The sequence below is a fragment of the Limulus polyphemus genome, unplaced genomic scaffold, assembly GCF_000517525.1.
Source record: "Limulus polyphemus unplaced genomic scaffold, Limulus_polyphemus-2.1.2 Scaffold3974, whole genome shotgun sequence".
NCBI classification, from domain to species: domain Eukaryota; kingdom Metazoa; phylum Arthropoda; class Merostomata; order Xiphosura; family Limulidae; genus Limulus; species Limulus polyphemus.
In genome coordinates this window covers 40,327-65,174 of record NW_013669584.1, presented here as the reverse complement: position 1 = coordinate 65,174, position 24,848 = coordinate 40,327, and the positions used below count along the sequence as shown (strand labels likewise).

Genomic DNA, 24,848 nt, shown 5'->3' with positions numbered 1-24,848 from the left:
TAAAATTAAATAAATTAAATTATGCCTCTTTACTTTCTTAGAATAGAACAACAAATTAATAAACAACAAAAACATAAATGTTTAGACTAAATAGCTTCAATTTCATAACATTATACATTTATTATTTTTATTATATTGACGTTTCAGCCATGCCTGGCTAACAATACAGAAGTTATAATGATGCAGCACATGTGCTTTCATGTTACAGTATCCAATAATATACAACCAGTCACATATTGTCTGAGGGTTTTTCAGCAGAAATCTTTGTCTGCCATTTCCCTCCACACTTGGCTCCTGTATTTTTGGGATTGAAATTCTTTGCTGACACATGTACATCTCCCCCCCTCTAACTTTCTTGTGAGATCTTGAATCAGCCCCTTAACTGCTTCCTCTTTCCTGGACTTTGTTTCTACATTGTACTGTTGTTCACCTATGCCTTGTATGACATAGCATTACTGGTGACTACCCTGTGAATTTGGGTCCTGTGGAGCCAGGCTTACTCTTTTCTCAAAAGTGTTGGAGACATTTACCATCGACCCTTCTGTCAATCAAGTTTTGTCAGAAGGACTCTCCCTCCTTTTCTTCGAACCTACCCCCCTTTTACCCTGTCCCATTATTTTTTCCAGCCTTTGAGATCCTGCTTCCTGCCTGCATCTCACAGAAGCAGTTCAAGTCCTTCTCTTCAAGAGCACCGTTGGACAGGTTTCTTCTGTGCTTCCAGGTGTCTTTTCTCAAATTTTTATCATCTCCAAGAAGACCAGGGATTGGTTTCTGGTGATTGATCTGTCCCATCTGAATTGCTTCCTTGACATACTTTGGTTCACCATGGAATTTAACTGCCTCTCAGATGGGCCTTTCTTCCAGGGCTTTAGATAACAAGTTTCAATGTGTCTGACACATATCACATCTCTTCACATAGGCTTCACATTGTTCTCTATGTTTTGTCCACGAGGATCATGTTTATCAATTCTATCATTTTATGGACAACTGATTTCTTCTGGCTCCATTCTTTGCAGAGTCTTCCTCACACACCCAACTTCTCCTTAGAAAAGCTGATCTTTTATCAAGGTGGAGAAGTCCATTATCCATCCCATTTAATATCCTGTTCATTTGGTGATGTTTTTCAACTTGCATCTCATTCAAGCCCAACCTCCTCTTTATTTGCAATAAATGGAGTTTTTAGTTCAAGGGGCACTATCAGCATCTTCTCTCCCTACATAAGGGATTCTGTATCTTTTGAGAACTTGGGCATTACTGGAGGCATTTATCCCTCTTGGCCATTCCGACATGTGTTCCTTGAAGTACTACAAGTTCATTGGCATCTCATCAGGGACCCTCTGGATATACTGATATCCCTTCCCGATTACCTTCAGTCTGGCTTCCTCTGGTTGTTAGATGGGGACAATACACCAGTGGGGGTACCTATTCCTTCTACCCATCCAGATGGCCATGTCTTCACAGATACCTCATTGTCAGGATAGGTTACATGCTGTACAAAGGAGATCTCGACCCATTGGTCTCAGGGAGAGTTAGATCTTCACATCAACCTTTTGATACTCCATGCTGTTTGTCTAGATTATGATTCATTCCATCAACTTGATGGTTGTCTCTTACATCATCAGTCAAGGGGGCACTCAATTCCAGTCTTTATGTTCCTGCACTCTGGATCTCCTCTTCTAGGTTCACAGCTGTCAAATTCGTTTGCTGGCTGGTCACATAGTGGGTGCCCTCAATCCTGTCATGGAGTGGTCTCTTGACCCCCATGTACTCCGATGGCTAGGTTCCTAGTTGAATACTCCTCAACTAGGTGCGTTTGCCTGTCTTTGAATGCCTAACTTCCGCTATTTTGGTCTCCAGTTCCACATCCTTTGGCTTTGGATGTATTGACTCAAGATTTGAAGGACTTTTCCTTTATGCATACCTTAGTATCTGTTTTCTACCCTGAGTAATTTTTCTCATCCACTCCATTCTGTGTCAGGTTCTTCTCTTGGCTCCTTTCTGGCTGGCTCAACTGTGGTTTTTGTCTCTTATCCAGGAACAACATTCATTACCTCTCCATCTTATCTGGTTCTTCCTCTGGTAACTTCACTCAGTGGAGCTTCATCCTTCTATTCCAACACTCTGCCTTTTGTCTGGTCCCTTGCAAGGGGTTCAGAAATATCCACAAGTGTAGTATCCCTATTGTCTCACTCTGTCCATTCATTATGTCTGTGTATCAATGTAAATGGAAAATATTCCATCTTTAATCTATCCAGCACTGATTCTCCCCTTTCTCAGATACCTGTTTTTACATGGTTATTTAACAGGGGTCTGCCATTTTCAACCATTGTGGGCTATGTCATTTCTCTCTAGTTATTTTCCTTTCTTCCACATCCCACATTTACTCCTGTTCTGATTTGGACTGTCTCCTGTGTCCAGTCTGTGCTTTATGGTGTTATGTGTCATACACAGCACCATTCCATGGATTTTGCTCCTGTTTCTTTATCCATTGGAGTCCATCCATTTCTCATGATATTCTTTTATCCTCTTTACAAGTTGTGTTCATCAGGTTATTCTTATTGCAAATTCCTCTCTTTTTCCTGAATCTTGCCAATTGTTGTGTATTGTCCTATCTGATCCATCATCTCCCAATGTCCTTTGCTGCTTGTTACTGTAAGGATTTTTGTATATGGCTGGATTCTTTACAGTAGGTGTCTGTGACTTGTTGGCGATAAATTTGAACAACAGATGAGCAGCACACAATCCACTTATTTTAAAATAATGCATATAAAACAAGTCAAAAATATGCACAGAGTTCTATATGTTATAGATTATCACAGTTGTATTTAAAACTCTAAATAATTCTCTTTTCTTGTTGAAAGTCCACTCAGGGTGTTTCAGTTACTTTAGAATCCAACTGACAAGATGAATTATTTTTCTCAACTCCATTTCTTATTATATGATCTGCAATAAATTCATTTACATTACCCAGTGGTTTACCACAGTTCTATCCAGAACTTTAATTGTCTCCTTTTCGTCAAAGTTCACACAGTTGGGATTATTTCTTTAGAACACCCCTTTGACAAAACAAATCATTCTCATGATCTCTGTTAAACCATTCAGCATGGGCTCGGTACCTGGGATTGAACTCATAACCATTTTTGTGTTTAACCCCTCCCTTAGATTCATGCCTGCTTATTTGACATTAAAAATTATAGTTATTAATTTCTGGACAAAATAAATGGGGATATTGACCCACTGGACCCTTCCCCCTAGATCCATTTCTGTTTATACATCATTAAAGAATATGGTTGTGCAATTATAAATATATATATATATATAAAGCATAAAAATCTGTGTGTCATTATATAACTACTCGTAGGTCGCTGGGCCAACCCCAACCAAACATTGTTGGATGATAGTTTGGAAAACCAGGTGTGTTAATGGGTGGGTTCATAACCCCTCCACCCCACATTATTGCTGTTATTGAGCATTTATTATCTTTGACATAAGTTAACGTTAACTAAATCCATAGGTGGCACCACATCCTTATACCAAAACAAAAAAATCTTTATTACGTTTCTATAACACAATATACAGTGTGGGGAGAGAGCACACAAATGTTTTATATATCTCAGTGTGTGTGCTAGCACTCTCAACAGAAGAATACAACAACAAAAATGGCCACCACTATTGCAATAATATATAAACTCAGCTGAAGTTTCTACTCCAACAGCACCATAAGATGATATGAAGAACCATATCATGAGTTATACTTCCAACTTTAACCTGTGACCTTTAATTTTGGCCCATTAGACACTTCTGCAGCCAATAACTGTCAATTAATTACTCATGTGAAACGCCGTGGAAGACCGTTAAGAGGTGAGTGTTGAAAGCGGGTAACAGAGAGCACCCCACCTGCCACTACTTTGGCCAATACCTCTTCCTACAAAGTCACCTTGACCATCACACTGTATACCATGTTTTAAGTATGTACATATTGAGTTATTAAAGCTTATACAAAACATTTGGTGAGGTAATAATGGATACTGTTATAAATAAATTGTGTGAAAGTTATGATTTTTGTGTAATTTATCATAGCCTCCAACCACACAGTTTTTTATTTCATAATGCAGACAAAGAACAGGTACCTCAGCTTGTTAGAAATATAATGTAATGTTAAAATACAGCAAATTCACACTTTATTTAACCCTTAAGTAGGCAGCAGGTGGTGCCAGCTAGTTGTCCTCTTAGCAAGCCAGCAGCTCAAAATTAGTAACAGTGACATATGTCTTTGCAATAACAAATACAGGACAAGCAAGTTTAGTAGCAATGTGAATCAAACCTGATGCCCTCTAATCAGAAGGCTCTCCCTTTTTCTTCCAGTTGTGTAGCTTTGTGCACAACAACAAACATAATGGCAACATTGATTACTTGGATAGTTGGAATAAGCAAAAATTGTCAATAATGAGAAACCATAATTTTGATTATGTGATTATTTTGCAGACAATGAATTCAGTTGTAATTTTGATAAATTGATTATTTTCATGACATTAATAAATTAGTTTATGAGACACAAATAGATTTATTGCTGCTCATAGTTGATTTATTAATCAATTAAATCACTTATCTATAATTTCAAGTATTCAAATATGTGCGGGTCGTTTACAAGTTTTAAGTTTCAAATACTCGTTTTTGTTTACGAGCAAAACCTGATATATTTATAAAACATGGATAACAAATCTTGAAAAATAAATGAATTTGTTATTAGGAGGAAAGCATTCTAAGTCGCAGGTGGTGATTGTAAGGGGAGTAAGGTATCAAATGGATCCCAGTGGTAGGACCTTGCAGAAAATCTCAAACATGAATTCTGAAAATAAAGGTAGAAGTCAAAAATTTTGACATTCTCTGTTATTATGACATTGTATTTCTAAAGGTAAATAAAAAAAATCATGTAACTATAGTACAGTAAATTTATTATTTTGCTTATTAAGAACTTTTTTTTTTCTAAAAGTAAAAATGCAGATTTTACTCAAGTAATTTGAGATGGTCATTTTCAGTTTATTATGTCCTTATTGGTGGAGAATACAACCAGTTGAGCATAAGAATTCTGTGTGTAGTACTGAAAAAGTTGTTGACTGTTAATATAAAACTTGCAAAAGCTCAATTTTTGATCACTCTATCTATTTTTTAAGGTTTGTGTTTTTACTTTCTGATGCTATTTCTTTTACTTTCCAGTTTGCCATTGCTAAGTGTTTTCTTACTTTTATTTTCCACACAGTTTTAGATCATTAATCATTTTTGTGTTTGAAGAACAGTAAGGAAAAAAACATTACAAATGGTATATTTGGACTGTTAACTTTTTAACTTGGCATGTTTTTTTAAGAATTGCTTATTAAAAATTAAGTATCATATAATATGCAGTTATTTAATATTTTACTTTCCATGTTTTCTTCTTCATACCATTTTTTTCCTATTATACCTTGCTGTTAAAAGGATTTAAATAATCTTATCTGTATGTTAATATTACTAACAATTATGTGAGTGGATGAGTCTTATTTGAGTGGAACATAAGTGCTTCTTTTGTTTTTTTTATAATGCAAGGTTTTTTTACCTTAAATTTCAGAAGAAAAAGTAGTTGTGTTTTAGGCAAGAGTTTACTATTGCTCATGTCAGTCCAAATTAAGTAAAAAAAAATTGAAAAGAAAAGTGAATACTTATGTAGGCATATGAACTTATTTTGTAAATTGCAGCATGGACAAAGGAGAGCAGTAGAAGTGTACTGAAAAGAATTGATCTTGGTAGGGCCACATATGTTCAGACTAAACCTGGTGTTCTTACCAAAACTGGGTTCTGTGAAGCCAGAAGTTTTGCCAGGTATGCTGGTCTATACTACATGGTAAAAATAATTGTAAGATACTTATATCAGTTATTCTGTTAATAAAAAGTCACAATTTTTTAGGCTTTTGTTTGTGTGTGTTCTTAAGAAAAAACATGAATATTTTGCAATTGCTTGCTTACCTGAAAAGCTGAATTTTTGGAATGAAGAGTAAAATACAGATATACAGTTTAGTTTTTGTGCTGTACTAATAATAACATTGCAGTGATGAACAATAATTATTTCCAGAAATAACTGATGTTATTTATTTCTAAAAGTATTATGGTTGTATCAAATATGAGTTTGTGAATAGAGCTTCTCATCTTTATTTTCTGTTAATAGTCAAGCAGTATCTCGTAGTATTAAATGTGTGTTGGAAGCTTTTCAAAAGAAGACTAAAAGAAAGACAAACCAGTATTGTATGTTTTTCAATCGCTTTGGGAAGTGTCACAAGAGAAACATTTGTCCATACATTCATGATCCTGAAAAAGTAGCTGTATGTACAAGGTAGGTGCAACTTTCAGAAAATGTTAACACATTTTTGCATTTAGTAAGTTCCATAGTAATATTTATCATGTATTGTTTTGTATTTTTCATAAGAATTATGTCATCAATTTCATTTATTTCTTAAGTTTTGAGTATTTCTGTAAAGGATTTTTACAATAACAGTTAATAGAAATCAGTATTAAAAAGTATGAATGTTAGTTTATGATTAGCATAACTTATTATTATAATCACAGTTTTATTTACCCTATGCATATGGGGTTGATGATTTCACTGATCTTATTACCACTATGTAACCATGAAACTGTACATACTATAACTGAATGTACTAAGTATATCTTCACAAAATTCAGTAAGCTTTTATAAAAGTTATAAGTCTGTTTTACACAAAAAATCATAGTTTTGAATAAAGTATTGTACTAAAGATTTATCTGTGAACTTTTGAAGCCATTACTGAGTCAGTCTGAGAGAAAGGTGCTTTTCATACTAAAAATAAAAATATTTCTTTTCATCTTATAGTTTTTATATATATCACTTGCCTAACCTCTAGGACATCTAAATTAATATCAAAAGTTTTTCCATAAAACTATACTCTTATCACTTGTTTTTTCTACCCTAACTGAGCAAAGTCCTCAGTGTACAGTGAAATGAAAAGTTGAAAAAAATAAAATAAAATGAATAATACTTTTTTTTCTAGAATGACAGCAGATTGTAACAGACAGATACTATTATTTATTATAACAGCCTCAGCTTCTAACCTTTTCACATATGCTTTGTTTTTGTTTATTACTTGTAAAGTGTACTTTGGACACTTTCTCATTATGGGAAAAGCAATAACTCACAGCAAAGGATAGCTTAGTGTAAACAAATGATCAAATTACAATCACAAAGCTATGTGTGAGCTGATCTCATAAATTATCTGAATTTGAGTTTTATTATCTAACATAGTAAGTTTTAATTTTTTGCATTTTAGTTACTTTTGTTAAATATATAAAGTAAATAAAAAAACAAATAATTTACTTTTACTTAGCTGTTTAATCCATTTACACTCAGATGCTGTGCTTTAGTAAACCTCCTTTTTGTCTTTACTTTTAATGTCTTTACTGTAATTTACTTTTACTTAGCTGTTTAATCCATTTACACTCAGATGCTGTGCTTTAGTAAACCTCCTTTTTGTCTTTACTTATAAATTGGTTGCCCAAAGAATAATTCATGTAGCTATCACGTTTACATTTTTTAACACAATAAATAAGAAATAAACATAAAAAGCTAATAATATACAATTACTTAGATGTGTTGGGACATTTGAACCCATATGTTGTGTGCTGTAGTAATCATACTTTTTTCTCACTGTTAGTTTTCAAAAATTAATTCATGTAACTTTCAAAAATGCACACAAAAAATATATCAAGCACTAGAATAGGATGTCTTTAAACTACTATAATTTATCTTGCTATCTAACTAAATTTTATTCCATTACTGCTTTGAGCGATGACTTGACTCAACACACACAACAAGCTTTTTTTTGAACTGCTGACACTGACTGCCAAAAACTGAACAAATGCAAGAGTCCTGTACATTACAATATTCTCTTTCTACTGATTATAAACATACCCATCAAATAATTACACCTGGTTTAGACAACTACCCTAAGGTTGTGATAAGATGGAAGGAGCTTCTCTGGTAGGTATGACAAATTTATTGATAACTTAGAAAATCAAAAGGTAGGAGGCTCAAATTTTATACTCTGACCTGTCATAATTTGTAGTACGTGTTTCTTCTTTGTTTGATACTCTTAAACTCTCATAAGGGAAAGAAAGAAAATATAAGGGAAAATTCAGAGTATGTGATGCCACACTTAAGACAAAGAAATGAAGATTGGGAATTTATTTTGTTTTGAAATTAAGAGATTCAGACTTAGATAATATAAAAATTTGAATTGTAAACTACACTTTCATGCAAATTTTTTACAACACTTTCATAGTGAAGTTGTTTGATTAAATGTTGAACTTAACTCTTTAAAAAGATTGTGACATGCACACTTTGATCCACTTTAATGCATAGGGCCAACATTATTTAAAATTATAGTATTGGATTTATTGAGAATATATTAGATAAAATAATATGCACTAACTTTGTACTGAGCTAGAGTATTCTTCAGACACAATTTTGTTAGCATTGGCTTAACTAGACTTGTTATTCTTACAGTTCTACAGCCAGTATCTAACTTATCGCTTTCACAACACCATTCACCATTGTTAGGTGTTTTAACTCAGTATGTTTTGAATACAATTACAATTTTGTTCTCACTATTTTGTTATTTACATTTCTTAAACTAAGCTTGCAACAAGAGCATATTTTTTCCAATCACTTATTGTCATATTTTCCAGGAGTTTTTATTAACAATTTGCATAGATCATGACTATTCTGTATTCCTTCAAATGTATCCTATCAAAATGCTCATTCATCTTGTGATATTATCTTTCTTCCTCCTTGCAGGTTTTTACGAGGAACGTGTAAGGTTGTGGACTGCCTATTTTCCCATCAGATCTCTCCAGATAAAATGTCTGTATGTTCTTTTTTCCTTCAAGGCCGTTGTAATCATGACAAGTGTCCATACCGTCATGTAAATGTCAACCCAAATGCTGAAATTTGTAGAGACTTCTTGAAAGGTTACTGTCCAGCCAGAGATCAGGTATAGTTAAAGAGTCTTATTTTGTACAATATTAAGAACTCTTTTATTTCCCTCCTTCCTTTGAGTACATCACGTCCAGAGTCTTTATACAGAGTTGTAACAGAAAACAATTTAAAGCTCTGTATTATATATATATATATATATATATATGCATGTGTGTGTATTGAAATTACTGTTATCGGTCCAAGTTGTCAACTTATTGTCATAACAGATAATGTTTGTGGTAATAGTACCCAAGTGCATTGGGGATATCCCATCTATCAGACAAAATCCAAACTTCTATTCAGCCATCATGGAAAATCATAAAAAACTCAATCAAATAAGGTTACGAAGCTGAGTGCTTACACCCACAATGTCTCAGCTTCTACCGCCTTTCACTGTCTATAGCCAGTTGTGGAAAGGCAGTTACCCTTCAATTTCTTAAAGTAGAAATGACGCCACCCTAATAATATATATATATATTATTACTATATAAAAATAAGTTCTTAAGTTTCAGTTATTTTTCTTAAACATAGATCAGTAAATAAAGAAGTAAATAAAACATTGATCTCTTCTACTTACAAAGTTTGTACTTGCTTGTTGTTATTTACTAAGCCTTATCAAATTTCTAACATAGAGGATTTAAAACAAAATAATTTTTTTAGGTTTTGTTCATGCATTTTAAAATAACAGAAAATTATGAATTACTATATCAGTAACACAGAATTCCACTATAATTTATCAGGCTTAATAACTAAGCTGTATTTGGGTTTAAAAAATATGATATTTTGAACTCCATTATCTCTTACCTCTTCTCTTTGATTCTACCATGAAAAGGAATGTTTTCCCACGTAAACACATTGCAAATGCTGAGAAAACCATGTGGTGGACATTCTGAGCTTTCAATTGGTTATACACATGTCGTAGAGCGACGTAGGTGTACGTGAGGAAGCATTTCCAAAAATAGAAGAGGTGGTCAGATTAACTAAAAATAATAATAGCTCAAAAGAAAAGATAGGAGGTTCTTATTTTATATTCTAACGGTATTGGTAATTTAAGTTTCTAACTTGTAAGAAATTATTTACTTTGTATTTGGCAATCACAAACATCTAATATGAACCAAAGCTGCATTCAACATACCATGCGACATACAAAAAGCGATATTTAAGAAATTCTTTTTAATATTTACGTTTAAATTAAGAAATTAACTAATCTATATTATTAAAATCTGAATTATAATCTACAGTTTGATACCAACTTATTCACACACATTCATAAAATAGTAGTTCAATAAAAATTTGAATGCGAGTCTACAAAAGAGATGACATGCCCTATGACCCCTGACTATAGGGTTAATAGATTTAGACAAGAAAATTAAGAGTTAATAATTTATTATATCCTGGTAAAGTTCTTTCATGTACTTAATGTTAATACAAATTATTTTGCATACATTTTCTAGACTAACTGTAAATTAACAAGTTGGTGGAAAGTGGCACTATAATACCTGGTCTATGGTTTGGGCAATGCTTAATGATGTAGTAAAATGTTTAAGTGGTTACTTGAAAATCTTAGGTTAAAGGTCTGACTTAAACATTCTAATATACTGTTATCAATATTAATTTAGATTGTATGTTTGCAGTGTTGTTTTTTACTAGTAATAAAAGTTTTGTAGCCTTGAAACTTTTGTAACAAGTTTTATAATTACCAATGTGACAGTATTCTGTATGATTAACATAGATATGAAATTTAAGTGGGATGCTGATATAAATGATATATCAGTGTGAAATATATTATAGTTTGACATGTAAATTATTTCAAATCCAGCACACATGATGAATAAATACATTAAATTTATCGACCTACATTTACTTGTTTGACAGTTCTGAATCCCCTCTGATGTGTTTAACAGGTGTTGTTGATTCAGTTAGAATAATAAACAATTAATTTAGTGGTTGAATAATTGTGGTAAAATGATATCATGGAAAAGATGTTTAAAAAAAAAGGAAATTAAAATATCTTAAACTTGTCAGTGTAAAAAGCAGCATGTACTATCTTGTCCTGAGTTTAAGAAGACTGGACAGTGCCTTAAAGGTAGCAGTTGCCCCCTTTCTCATCCAGTGAAATCAAACATGAAGAGTACTTGGCCATCCATTCCTCAAAAAGAAGAAATGCCTTTGCAAGTCCAAGACAAGAAAGAAATAAAGCATTGTCAAAAAAGGTAGTTCTAGTGCAGTATTTTATTATAACATTGCTTTTTCACTTTTAAAAGAGTTAATGAATTTAGTCAGTAAGTCTGACAGAACACCAAGGATATAAACCTATTCTTTAATTCTGAATTTTGGACATAAACACTGAAAATATATTTTCACTGTTGAAAGAAAAGTTATCTGTGTTAAAAGGGGATAAAAACAAAAATCTTATTAAACACCTAGAACAAGTCAATTATTGAATAGGACATGTGCTTTTCCTGTTAAATATTTGCATTATTTCGTAGCAATATGAGAAAATGTATAAAACATTCCTTTTTTTATATAAATCTTTGATTTTTCCTTCTTCTTTAACCAAACTATTAATGTTACTGAAGTTCTTCATACTTGGTGAATATTTGGCTGCAATATCTAACATATAGACTTATTGATAAAGCGTAGTGTTGATCAGATGATTACTTTATATGTCTTTCTGTAGTATTTCAGAAAGTAAAGACTCCATTAAAGAAACAGAGGATGAAGGAATTCAGCCCCCAAGCAAACTCCCCAGGTTACCTAGTTATATCTCTCTTGTAGATCATAGCAAGAAAGAAACACCTGAATCAGTGCAGGACACAAAAGGTAACCTTACAATACAATACACTTCATGGAATTCTGTGAATTAAGATGAATAAAGAATCTTTTAAGATCGAAATATTTCAAGTTTTCTCTAAGTTTGCATTGTATTAAAAAGATCTGCTTTTGTTTTCTGCATAATAAAACCATTGTTGAAAATTATTATACTCTATCGCTATGAAGTCAGTCGATTCGACTTACTTTGTAACCATTTTTGGACTCCTTAGTTTCATATTATAACTTTTAATAGAGTATGTGTATCTTCACGAGATTTGGCAGACATTCAGTAAACATTACAAGTTTTCTGCACACCAAAATTAGATTTTTTGTAATCAAGTATTTTTGCTAAAGATTTGTCCAAGTGCAAAGTGATTTCTACATTGAAATTAAAAATACTTTTCTTTTTCCCAACAATCACAAATTTCATTTTCATAGTCTCTAAATCCTCCTAAATAAATCTCAAAAACTTTATATCTTATGAGTTATTTTCTTTACCCTAACTCTATATGAATCTATGAAAGATTGGTCCTTTGACCAACCTTGTGATCACCAAAAACAAAAAGAAATGAATCTAAATTACCCCTTTTTTCTTTCTAAAATAGCTTCATATTGTAGCATGAAACTACATTTGTTTATCCTAAATAGCTTTAAATGTATTATATACAGTAACAGTTATACTTAAATTTTATTGTTTTACTGACCTTTGAACTGTGTCTAACAAATATTAACACCAAGTTGTAAATCATGTGGCAAATGTGCAGCCCATGTTACAGTATCGAATTACATAACACGTGGATTACTCACAAGAGTATCTCCTGAAAAAATATTTTTATTCCTTATTTTATCTTATCTAACCCAAAATGTTTACATTTTAGTTACCTTTATAATAATAAATAAATAACGCACATAAAAAAACAAGAAATAAAGTACTAACTTTGTTGTTCTTTTTTATACCTTTGACTGTCGACAACACTTAACCATTTGGGTAGGGTCACGGGGGAAAGGCCATGTCATCTCATTTGTTAACTCGCATTCAAAATTTTATTGAACTATTATTTCATAGTTATGTCAATAAGTTTGGTATCAAACTTTAGATTCAAATTCAAATTTTAGTACTATACATTACTCAATTTCTTAATTTAAAAGTAAATATTAAAAAACCCAGATAAGCATTGATTTTTGTGTGTCACGTGGTATGGTGAATGCAGCACTGGTTCAAATTAGATGTATATGAAGTCAAAATACTAAGTCTATAGTTTCGTATACAAATTAGAAACTCAAATTACTGATATTGACAAACTAGAATATAAAATAAGAAGGTCTTATCTTTTCTGTTTGCTAATATATTGTTCATGTAATAATTAAAACACAGTGGCACACCGCCCACGTCTTTCCATTTTTGGAAACTCTTCCTTATATGCACTTACATCTATATATCACATGAATAACAAATGGAAGCTCAGAATGTCCCTCTAGTGGCTTTCTCAGCTATTTTAACGGGCTTATATGTTATTTCTTTCTTTTGAACCAACATTTCAAGGAGGTAAAGTGTGTCTTTCATATTTTTTACACTGAAATATATCTTTGTTACTAAGCTGGAATTCTATGGTATTGATGTAGTAACTTATGATTTTTTAGTTATTCAAATATATATATAAAACCTAAAAAAAATTATTTTGTTTCATATCCTCCATGTGAAAATGTTTTTAAGGTTTAGCAACCTACGTCAAGCAGCAACTGAATACAAAAGTCATAACTAGAAGAGATAATTGTTTTGCTTTACTTCTTTATTTACAGTTTTATGTTTTAAGAAAAAGAAGTATAAGAACTTATTTATAAATAATAATAATCTATATACATATATAATGTATAATAATTGAAATTTTACAAAATACTAGTCTACTAAACACAGCTAAGACAAGTCAGTTGTATATTATTGGATATGGTGACATGAGAGCACTTGTGCTGCATCATTGAAACTTCTGTATTGTTTGACAGGCACGGCTGAAACGCCAATGTAATGAAAATAATAAATGTATAATGTTATGAGATTTAAGCTATTTAGTCTAAACATGTAAGTTTTGATGTTCCAATTTGTGTTCATTCTAGAATGAAAGAGGCATAATTTATATTTATTTCCTAATTTTTTATGGTGGTTACGAGATCGGTCAAATCTACCGAACCCGTACAGAGATTCAATACTAAAAATAACAAATAAAATATAAAGTTTTTGTTAAAGAAATGTTTGATAACTATCTGGACATTATAAAGATTTCGCATGTGAAATTTTAAACTTTTCTTATGCATAAAAGTATTTTTAATCTTAATGTTTAAATGTAATGTTTACTGATAATGTACCAAATTCTGTTAATATTTACTTACTAATTTAAAAGTTATAGCATGAAAACTATAACAAGCATTTGGTATGTTATTCTTGAAAACTTATATAGTAAATGTAAGCTTGTTTTTGATTTTATAACCTCTTCATAAATTTCAAAATATTATATGTTGGATAACTCACTCTTCTCTGTATGCGCTCCAACAGGCACATTAAAGTTGCTTTTAGACATAAAATGAACATTTTCATACACAATTTATACAAAATCTTGTACTAACTCAAGAACTGCACAGTTAATTTTTGTGATGAAGACATAATATGACAAATAATCTTAAACAAGTGTAGAAATTATGAAAAATCTTAGACAAGTAAAAACAATTTTATATGATTTTTTCTTCAATTATTCTGAATCCATACAATTAAATACTTTGGATGTTTATAGAGGTGTTTTAACTGTAATATACTGATGTCCCAAACACAAACCAGTTTAGAAGGAATGTAACGTCAAGTACTACTTAATTTTAGCATTTTGGAAATATTAAATGCAGAATGTCAAATAGAAAAACTAACTTCTGAAACTCAGAGAGAGAAATTGAAGCTTTATTAAAAGTGCTTGTGTATGTGATTTATCACTTCTTTTCTGTAAAAAATATTTAATTATATCCATTTTCTGTACCGTCATAAAATAAAGGGCTTACTTTTGCTAACCAGTAGAAAGGAAACCAGCTCAACATGATGTCTGAGAAATATTCAAAAACACTGAATGTTGCAAATACCACCCAGTACGTCAGCCACTTTGTGTCATCATCCTTATTACGACTTTCAATGGCTTGGATCCTGAACAGTAAGATACAAAACAGTATATGAAATAACACAAACATACTAAAACAAGTTATTACTTAAAATGTAAAGTTTCTCTTACTGTTCATGTACTTAACTAAATATCTTTTAGAAAATGCTCAACTGCCATTAGAAATATTTCAACTGATGTATGCAATAATACTGAGTTTATAAATTAGTACTACCTACAATACCTTATGAAATGGATCACTAAAGGCATAAATAAGTAACATGTAAAAAAGTTAGTGTACAGATCCCTGTATACATGGGTATTTTTAAAAATTGTTTTTAAACCATTTTTGGTTCATGTTACAAATATCTTTAGTGAAAACTGAAAACACTCCTGTTTCAATACTGTGATTATTGTTTTAACATTACTAATTCAGGACTTTTTTTCCTATAGCAACATAAGTCTAAAACACTTTTTGTATGTATTCATTCTTAATTTATCATCACTTCTTAACAGGCCTTAAACAGTTCTACAACTGACTATTAATAACTAAACTTTTAATGGTGACTTACGATGCATAAGCAGGATACACAAACCCAATGCTGTTACAAATAAGTTCTGCACCATGACCAATGACTAAATACAAAGCCAGTAATGTTATTCCTCCTAAAAAAAGGGGAAAAATAACTGTGTTTAAAAACAAAAAAAATCATTTAACTATCTTAATCTGAGACTCAAAAGCATACTGCTTATAATGGCTGAAGCCGGCTTGAATGGGTAATGAAGAAAAACTTTAATATAAGTTTAACATAACAGCAAATGTACAACGTTTCGACAAGGTTTTGTCATCATTGAATACTGCTTATGTTCACTCAACTCAGTTTTCCCATCTTACCTTTTTTTTGATATTTATAACTGATAAAAATATTTTATTTAAGTAATAGAAAATGCATGTATACCAAAACGTCGAAGAAAATTGGTTTTTACATCCTTTCTTCATTTAAACATATTTAGATTGAAGCATTGAATCTTGAACAAAATAGGGAAAAAATAAAAACTTTTATATAGATAACATCTCATTATATACAATTACAATAATATACACCAAAGGTATTTTTAAAAAAAGAAGCAAGTAAAAGGTATAATTAGTTAGAAATAAAACAAACATTACAAGAGAGAACATAGAAACTTAAAACAATTATTTCCTTCAAAGTTTCTTTCTCTCATACACAGAAACAAACATGTGTGTGTGTGTGTGTGTGTGTGTGTGTGTGTGTGTGTGTGTGTGTACACATATGTGCAAGAAACCTAAGTTGATTTATGAGGCAACACACGCACACCCTCCCTAGTTTTACAGCTTTCCTAGTATAGTATTGGAGTGCCAGTACACTTGCAAGACAACTTCCTCATAAATATGTAGTAATTTTTTAAGAGGAGACCATTATTTATTCACCAATGTAAAGATATTAGTATTCCAAGGATAAGAGTAAAGAAGAACGAACAATAATACTGTACTCAAACACCCTCCCCAATCCCTCTGTACTTCATTTGCCACTTCCACACTTATCACCTGTAGTGTGTGTGTGTGCACATGCAAAGGAAAATCTTAACTTCACATATATTGTATAAGGGTATCTTTTTAAAACTAAACTATGATCTGTAACTTGTAAAAGGTATAAATTAAATTCACTTGTATAGGTAACAGAAAGACCTCTTGTAGACAGTATCAGTAAGAATGAACATACTTAGTGTCCAAATAGATGCTGAAAGTTCATTATTTAGAAAAGAAATCTAAAACAAACCAAGTACAATGCATAATAAAAATTAGCATGTGCATTTAGTGCCATTTGCTTAATGGCTTCTATGTGTGCACATTGTTAATATTTTAAGCATTATATGTATGTAATTATTAAAAATGTACCAAGTACAATTGTTGTAATGATCAGATATCCATGATTAATTTGTGATGACCTGATAAACTGCTAATCATACTACATATTTCAAAAAAATAACTACATGCAAGTGATTAGCCACTTGGATAGCCAGACCATTATTGGCAAGTCACATGTATCACCAGGAGATCTAAACAGGTTTAGTTCATTAATACATCTAAGCTGTTAGCACATGATCACATTTAACAGGAAATGTAATGGGCAAAGCCTATTTCCTAGGAGCAGTAAACTAACATTGTATCAGTTCCTCTTCAACATATACATATTTCATTCAACTGTATTCAGTATATATTGTATACTATTATATATAGTAAAAGTAAATACTAAGTTTTTAGAATATGATAAATCAAAATGTATTTACTTTTGTATTAAAAAATCACAGGTTTATAACAACAGATATAAAAACAGTAAACTGTGAAATGTATAAATTTATTAATCTACAATAATGTACTTCCCTACTATTTCATTGATTTGTTGGTAAAATCTGCCATGTAAAAATATATTACATGGTGAAACATTAATTCATCAGTTTCTTACACAGTAAAAGCCAGAATGTGTCAAGAAATCTTGTATCATTTAAAAGGATGAATCATATCTCTTACAAAATTATAAAACTCAACCAATTAATTGTTATTTAAAATTTTCAAATTAGAATTTTGATTTGCCCATTTCTTTATACATTTTGATACAAACATCACATAATTTACTAACTTCTGTACAATTATCAAAGTAAAAAAACACTGAATACAGTAGTAATCAAAGAAACAATCCACCCTCAGGGAAGTAATTATATATGCTATTATTATTATTATTCACAACACTCATAACTTGAAATTAAAAAGGTAAAATAGACAAAAACTAGGAGTGGTCAGGTCATAAACCTAATACTAAAAACAATTATACAGCTGTAAAAAATGAGGCCAACCACTCATGAGACTACAAGCAAGTTTTTTAATAGATGGATGTATTAAAATAATGTAAAGGACATGGTATGAAACAAAAACTTGACTGCTTTAACAATCTTTTTTTTTGTATATGCATTCATGTAAATTTTTGTTGTTGTCTAATACTTTATGATCTAATAAAATCACATGATATGTACTGATTATGAATCCAAAGCAGTTCTCAGAGGACATTGTACAAGCACATGTAAAGAAAAACATACAATACTTGTACCACCCCTTTGACAATGCATGACTATGATGCAGAATACAACAATCTCAACTAATTTAGCTTTTCAAAACCACATACCTATATATATGATACCTATTGCTTTTGGATCCATTAATCTCACTAAAACACAGAACTTATTACTAAATAAAGTGAAACAGCTTTCTAGATTGATACTATTCTTCCAAGTCGTCTTTCTTGTTAACCAGAGGATCAAGATTTAAATAAGCAAATTTCCTCTTAGCTACATTGAACACAAGATCTAAAGCCTTGAATAAATCTGGCAAGTTGAACAAAGGCATTTTGCCAGCTATTGTAAAATGTCTCTTCAAAAATCTAGATAAAAAAATGTAAAAAAAAGCATACAGTACTTATACATTAGCTTAAGTCAACCTCAATGTTCTATATGGAGTCCTAAGAACACTAGCACATTTTATTTTTATAACAGAATTTTGGATCCTCATGACCTTCCTAAACAAATGTGCTTATTATAATGAAACTTTAAATTTTTCTTATAAATGCATGTTGAAGTTCAGGTCTAAAAGCCTATCATCACTCCAGTCTATATTAAAATTTAAAGATTGACTAAAAAGATAATTATGACAGTTGCTCTACTTGCATTAACATAAACTTCTGATCAAAGCAAGCTACCTACACAGATAAGAAAAAATTATACCCAGTAATGTGTATAGCTAATCAAATATTGTTCAAACTATCTTACTTATAATGATTACAATACATTGCTTCATCAATTAGGTGCCCTTGCTGTTAACAATATTTTAATGCTCTCTAAAGTACCTGTGGTTTGATATGCCTAACTAATTTACTTGAGAACTAGTTGGCAGATCCACCTAATCTGTATCTATAACTTGGTATACTGATTCCCAATACACTGAAATTTCCAAGTTCCAAGTCTGATTGTAGATTTTATCTACCTGTAACTTGTTAGATCCATTTAACTCTTTCAGCACGGCTCGGTCCCTGGGATTGACCTCGTAACCATTCTGTTATTATTATTTCGTTTTCCTTTTAAATTGTTAGTTGAAAGAATGTTGCATTTTTGAAATAATTACTTATTGTGAAATGTTGAAATAATGTGAAGGTAACATCTTAGAAAGTAGAGAGGTATAGGTCATAGGTCACTTCTGTGGAAATAATCAGTGACCATCTAAATAATCATCTTCACTGCCCTGTTAAAAGGAAATTAAACTGTAGAATACTCTGAACTGCTCTTTTATTTCTTTTGAGCAAGCATGAGATCACACACCCTGAACTTACTAAACCTGCATAACAGTCTTCCATACAGTTGCTGTAGAAAGTGTAAAGAATGTTGGAGTGAACACCATGAATAATGTGATTAGTGTTTAATCACTGTATTAGGAGTAAGCTGATTGCAAAAAAAAAGTTATTGAATAAAATCTTCAGCTGCAGAGCCGAGTCTGAAATGAACCGAACAAGGATCTGATGAAAAGAAAAACTTTCCTTACAAGAAATACTGACAAAACCAATCTCTTTTTTTTGAACAAAGTTAAATATACCAAATTTGTGAAACTTAAGTGAAGAAATTTAAAGTACTTGAGAAACTAGAAATATATTTGTGTCAAATTTAAAATTTTGCAATATGTAATAAACTAGGACTATATAGTTCACTTATTGTATCCATTACAACAAATGGTCAACATTTATAAATATAATCTGGTTAGCATACCAACCACAACTGTGCCTTGTACCTGGCATTATTGCAGGTCAACAAATTGTTTTATGCTGAATACTGTACACACACATTTCACTTAAAGCTTCTGTATTATACTAGTAAATCAATTTCACTCATTTGTCATCTTTCACAACTAATAATAAAAGATACAACATACCAGGCACAGCATTACATTTTTATAAGTCTAAATGTAAATATTAATTTTGAATGATCTTATTTATGTTAATTTTAACATGAAATCCATGAATCATACATGAGGGTTCAAAAATCTAAATTTGTAGAGTTGTAAATGGTTCCTTACAAGTTAATACCAAATATATTGGTTTAATCAAGCCTAAGAGCTCCAAATACCCTTTGATCCCAAATTTTTGCCTTTCCCAAAGATTAAAGTTTTTTGTTCATATTCCATGGGATGTCGAGAGCTTACGAGGTTTTAAGTTATGTAGAAAATCATGGGAGAAGTTCATAAATTAAGTAAACGTGTGCAATTGAGAATTACTATATCTCATAGTTGAACTGAAATAGTCAAGTTAATTTTTGTTTGAAAGCATATGTTAAAATAAATCATGCTTTAAGCAATATTCATTATCCAACACTTTCACTTCTGTTAACTTTGTTGAAGTTCTCATAATCTTTAGTTTCCTTTAATCTGGAGAAATAAAAATTAAATACAAAACTAAATCGGTACAAGAATTTAATGAACTAGATATTGATAATTACTATATATATTCTGGTGATATTTACTACAAAGTAAAGAACATATGGCGATAGGGAAATTATAATATTTTGCTCATTATATTACTATACCCAAAGTGTAAATGGAATGCAAGGTGGCACTTGTTCATCCTCTATTTCATCAATATAGCTATGCCTCTTGGAAGAGCAAGATAATTTTTAGAAGTACACTTATAATAGTGCTTGTTATGAAATAATTTGGTGTTCATGTAATTTTGTCTTGCTACATTTTATTTCTGCAGTGTTGGTTCTGAAGAAGTATACGTGCTCTTATGTTCTTCGTACTAGACACTCGTACAGAGCCAGTAAAATACTTCTTAAACAATTTTATCAGTCTTATTGTGATATAATTGTTACACAAACAAGAGATTTAAGCATTGTAGTAAAAAGAAATATGTTGAGCCAATCTGAGATTATCCTAGGCCTTATTTGTTACTTTTAGAATTTGGCAGAGTTGAAAATGGTACCATTTTGAGGCACCCATTTCTTCAAACTTAGTTATATACACTGTGAAGACTTAATCCGCTCCAAACTAGAAAAATATTCATCAAATTGGTTTCTTTTCCTATTTTTGACAATACAAAATTAAGCATGACATCTGCTTTCATCGGAACATAAAATTAAAACTATTTTTCAATACCATGGAAATCCTTTACCAGTGAATGACCTTGATGTTTACATTTTTTTTGTAATTATATATTGTTAACTGTGTAAGTAGGTGACAAAGTTTAGACAACTTCAAACCATTGTAAACATTTCTTTTTATTCTATCAGATATAACAGTCTTTAAACTCAATTATTTAATTCAAAACAACTTCAGTATTAAACTTTTTAGAACAGGGTGTGCATAAGAGCACAAAGACACACACATTCCTGCATATCATATACTATACAATAATGTGAGAACACTTGAAGAATAAAGCACATTGCTAGAAAAGGATGATCAATGTTTTTTCTGTGCTCATAACATGGAAAAGAAATTAAATTTAAAAACATTCCACAGAAAATCTACAATAATTAGGTGTGTCACTATTACACTTTCAAGCAAGAAATTGGGCATTGTGCTTCACCATCAAGAAATTTTTTAATCTCAGGTTTATTTTTAAGATTATCTATATAGCAGATCTAAATTTTAAACCACATAATTGATGTAACTCATTTATAGGAAGCCCTGTGTTTACACAATAATATATTTAAAAAAAAATGTGATTAATTTTAAAAAAGATAAAATATTAATGTCATTATTCTGTTCCAAAGAAATTTCAAAAAATGTATGGCTACTTTGAATATACAGAGTTCTCTCTGTAAAAAAATACTTCTGTCTAGTACATGTTCAAAAAGTATAGTTAATTTGAATATATAAAGAGTTCACTTTGAAAAGAACAAGTATATTATATTGATAATTTAAAAAAAATTCTTTTCAGTTGAATTATTTTTCTTGGGGAAAATGTAGCGAAATATTTCACCATGAGTGAGAGAAAGAAGAAAAAAAAAGGTCATCATTACTTTGCAAAGATTAATATGCACATTGGTGTATCAGCTATTTTTTCACATTTGCTAGTAAAAAAATTATATTGAATTGCTAGTTATGAATTTTGAATATCAATGTCTGGCGTAACAAACAGAAAAGTGCACTTGTATAATCAAACTTATTCCATCATATTCAAATTACAATAAAAACTTTTTGACAAGTCACTCTTCCAAAACTGAAATACAAATCAGCACTAAAGTTAGGTGCATTTCATGAACAACAGAAACATATAATTTGATTTATGTTTTGTTCTATGTACAAAAAGTCTTCTGATGATATGGTTGAATGCTGCTGAACAGAGAAAAAGGAGAACCAATAACTTTTTTAACAACAAATGTAAAAAAAAAAAAAAAATTGTATGTTGAGAAGGTAAGTTAAAAAGCTATAGGCATGCTAATAATACTAAGCAGAATTAATACACTTTTTTTTCCTCATGATTTTTGAATATAAACTTGGAAAAAATTAAACAAAACAGAATTGCAAGTCAGTTAAAGAAATTATATGCAGTTGATATTTTGGAAACATACACAATGGTAAGTATTAGAAAATAGGAATGACGGTATTTTACTCTTCTTTCTTTATTCCTTCAGTAGCTAACTTGGTGGCAGCTGTAAAGGAAAAACATTTTCCTTACTTATGAAATTTATAAAAGCAACAGTATCTGGGTGTATACGTTATTATAACATATTATCATAAGCTATTATGTACCTACAAATATTTTAACTTAAGTTTATACTACATATATATCTAGTATCTTGAGATTACATTTTTTTTTTTCTGAAGTATCTAATATATACTTGTGCAAAAATATAGTTGAAAGTCTAGGCTGTTCTCTTCCTTAGTCAGTGTATTGTTTAAAATAAAAATATTTGATAAATATATTTTCCTAACTTCCATTATAAATGTTCTCAGCTCTTACAGGGGATCACTGCATTTTTTGTTTGTAAAGGTTCCTATTTCTAAAAATGTACAGCAAAGTGTGATTGCAAAAAGCATAGTTAAATATGTATAAATGATTTATATTTCATTAATAATAAATGTGAATTTCTATACACATCTGCAAAATTTTCATCAAGAAAATCATTACTTTGATATGATGATAGAGATTTTACTATGTGAATTTATATAATGCTTCTAATGAAGCCTGAATTAATCCCTCACCAGGGCCCTAGCCAGGCTGAGGCAAAGGAGGCAATTGCCTCCTCACTTTTTCCCAAAAATCAGAATGCCCCTATAAGGAAAATTTTAACATTGGAAACAAACAAAATGTCATCAGTAGGAAAGCAACTCCAATCAGTCAATTAAAGGGTCCCTAATCAGTCAACAAAGAGACTGCCAAGCAGTTATTTAATTGCTCTGTACATTATGTATTATTTAAAAACAGCAAAGGGATTTCTCGATCTGTCAAAAAATGGGCCCCAATCAGTTTTTTAATTCACATAGTCCCAATTTCATAGAGATAGCACTCCAACCCCCCCCTCCCAACCAGGGGCCCGCTTTATACCTTATTTTCAACTTCTAAATGATGAAATTTATTTATACTCAAAGTAAAATTTTATAGTTATGCAATGTTCTGTTGTAACTATTTTTATGACAAAATTTCATTTGGAGTCGGGGGTGGGGCCCCTTCAAGAGTTTGCCTCCCCACTTTTTCAGCACTAGATATGGCCCTGCTTACATAAAAAATGCTGCAAAATCTTTATAGTTCACAAATCTATTCCAGATAATTATGGTAATATTGTCTCAAAAATTTTACTGCAAAGTTTTTGGTTAAAAATATGCATTTACCTTTAAATTTATAGTTTATTGTAAGATTTTGGGGGCCTACTTTGTGCAAGTGAAAAGGAAATAATGGATGAGGATGAAAATAAAGTTTTTACAGGTTTGTATGATACCACATGCAAGTTTTAGAATATAAAGCAGTCTGTCAAACTAAATGATTAACATTTTCAATCATTTTTCATAAATTATGATGTTTGTAGTTAACACTTAATATTGAAAATACATTTGCTGCTTTTTTAAATTTGAATTATAATTTAAGTACAATTAAAATATATTTATTAGCAACATGTTTATTTAGCATATAAATAAGTAATGAATATCTCTAGAACACAAAAATAAATCAAAAAGTGCATGAAAAAATATTACACCAAAAAAGTAGGAACAGAAAGTAATTAAAAAGATGTGCAAAACTAATGAAATTTTTACCTAATTTTATAAAACCTAAACCTTTTTACCTTTGCCAGCAAAATCAGTAGCCTTAGATACAGCTGAGTCAATGTAATTGTCAATTTTTTCTTTGTTCTTCAGAAAAACTGGTCTAATGAAACGACGGTAGATGAACTGAGAACCATTGAAATTAACTGGTGCGAAACACCAAATCATGAATACACACTAGAAAAAAAATAGTACATCTTACAATTATAAAGTTTTCTAGGATTGATCATTTAGTTTTGGTTATAAAATACACTAATTATAAAACTTAATTTGCCTTCTCCAAGCAATAAGAAATATTCATAAAATCTATAAAGTTTCATATGTAAAATGAAACTAAGAGATCCTTAATTCTACTGTGACTTAAATCTATTCATTTGGGTTTTACTATGGTTTTAACCTTTCATTCCCTCACTTCCCTTATTAGGAAAATCATACATATTTTTATAGGAGGTTCTCACACTAATTGTAGCATCTATAGGCCAATAACCTTCTTCCCTAGAGAGAAGTACCGTGTTCAGTTTCCACCACCCCCACACCCCCCCCC

The 24,848-nt window shown here is 30.8% G+C and overlaps 1 protein-coding gene and 1 long non-coding RNA gene across 5 annotated transcripts in view; one reads left to right on the top strand and one right to left on the bottom strand.

Moving 5' to 3' along the window:
- LOC106470382 overlaps positions 1-24,848 on the top strand; it is a 93,708-nt gene that overhangs the window by 33,693 nt on the left and 35,167 nt on the right. For 3 of the 4 annotated variants that reach the window (XM_022398982.1, XM_022398981.1, XM_022398983.1), the window contains 6 exons: positions 4,751-4,861; positions 5,733-5,856; positions 6,200-6,364; positions 8,861-9,056; positions 11,066-11,253; positions 11,721-11,863. In XM_022398982.1, coding sequence (XP_022254690.1) covers positions 4,751-4,861; positions 5,733-5,856; positions 6,200-6,364; positions 8,861-9,056; positions 11,066-11,253; positions 11,721-11,863 — 927 coding nt within the window. Of the gene's footprint in view, positions 1-4,750; positions 4,862-5,732; positions 5,857-6,199; positions 6,365-8,860; positions 9,057-11,065; positions 11,254-11,718; positions 11,864-24,848 lie in introns of those variants that run through there. The other variant, XM_022398984.1, reaches the window with a different exon arrangement.
- Positions 21,298-24,478, bottom strand: LOC111088535. Its single transcript, XR_002613024.1, has 2 exons — positions 24,325-24,478; positions 21,298-22,695 (listed from the first exon to the last, which is right to left on the bottom strand). It is a non-coding gene; the product is annotated as an uncharacterized LOC111088535 (long non-coding RNA).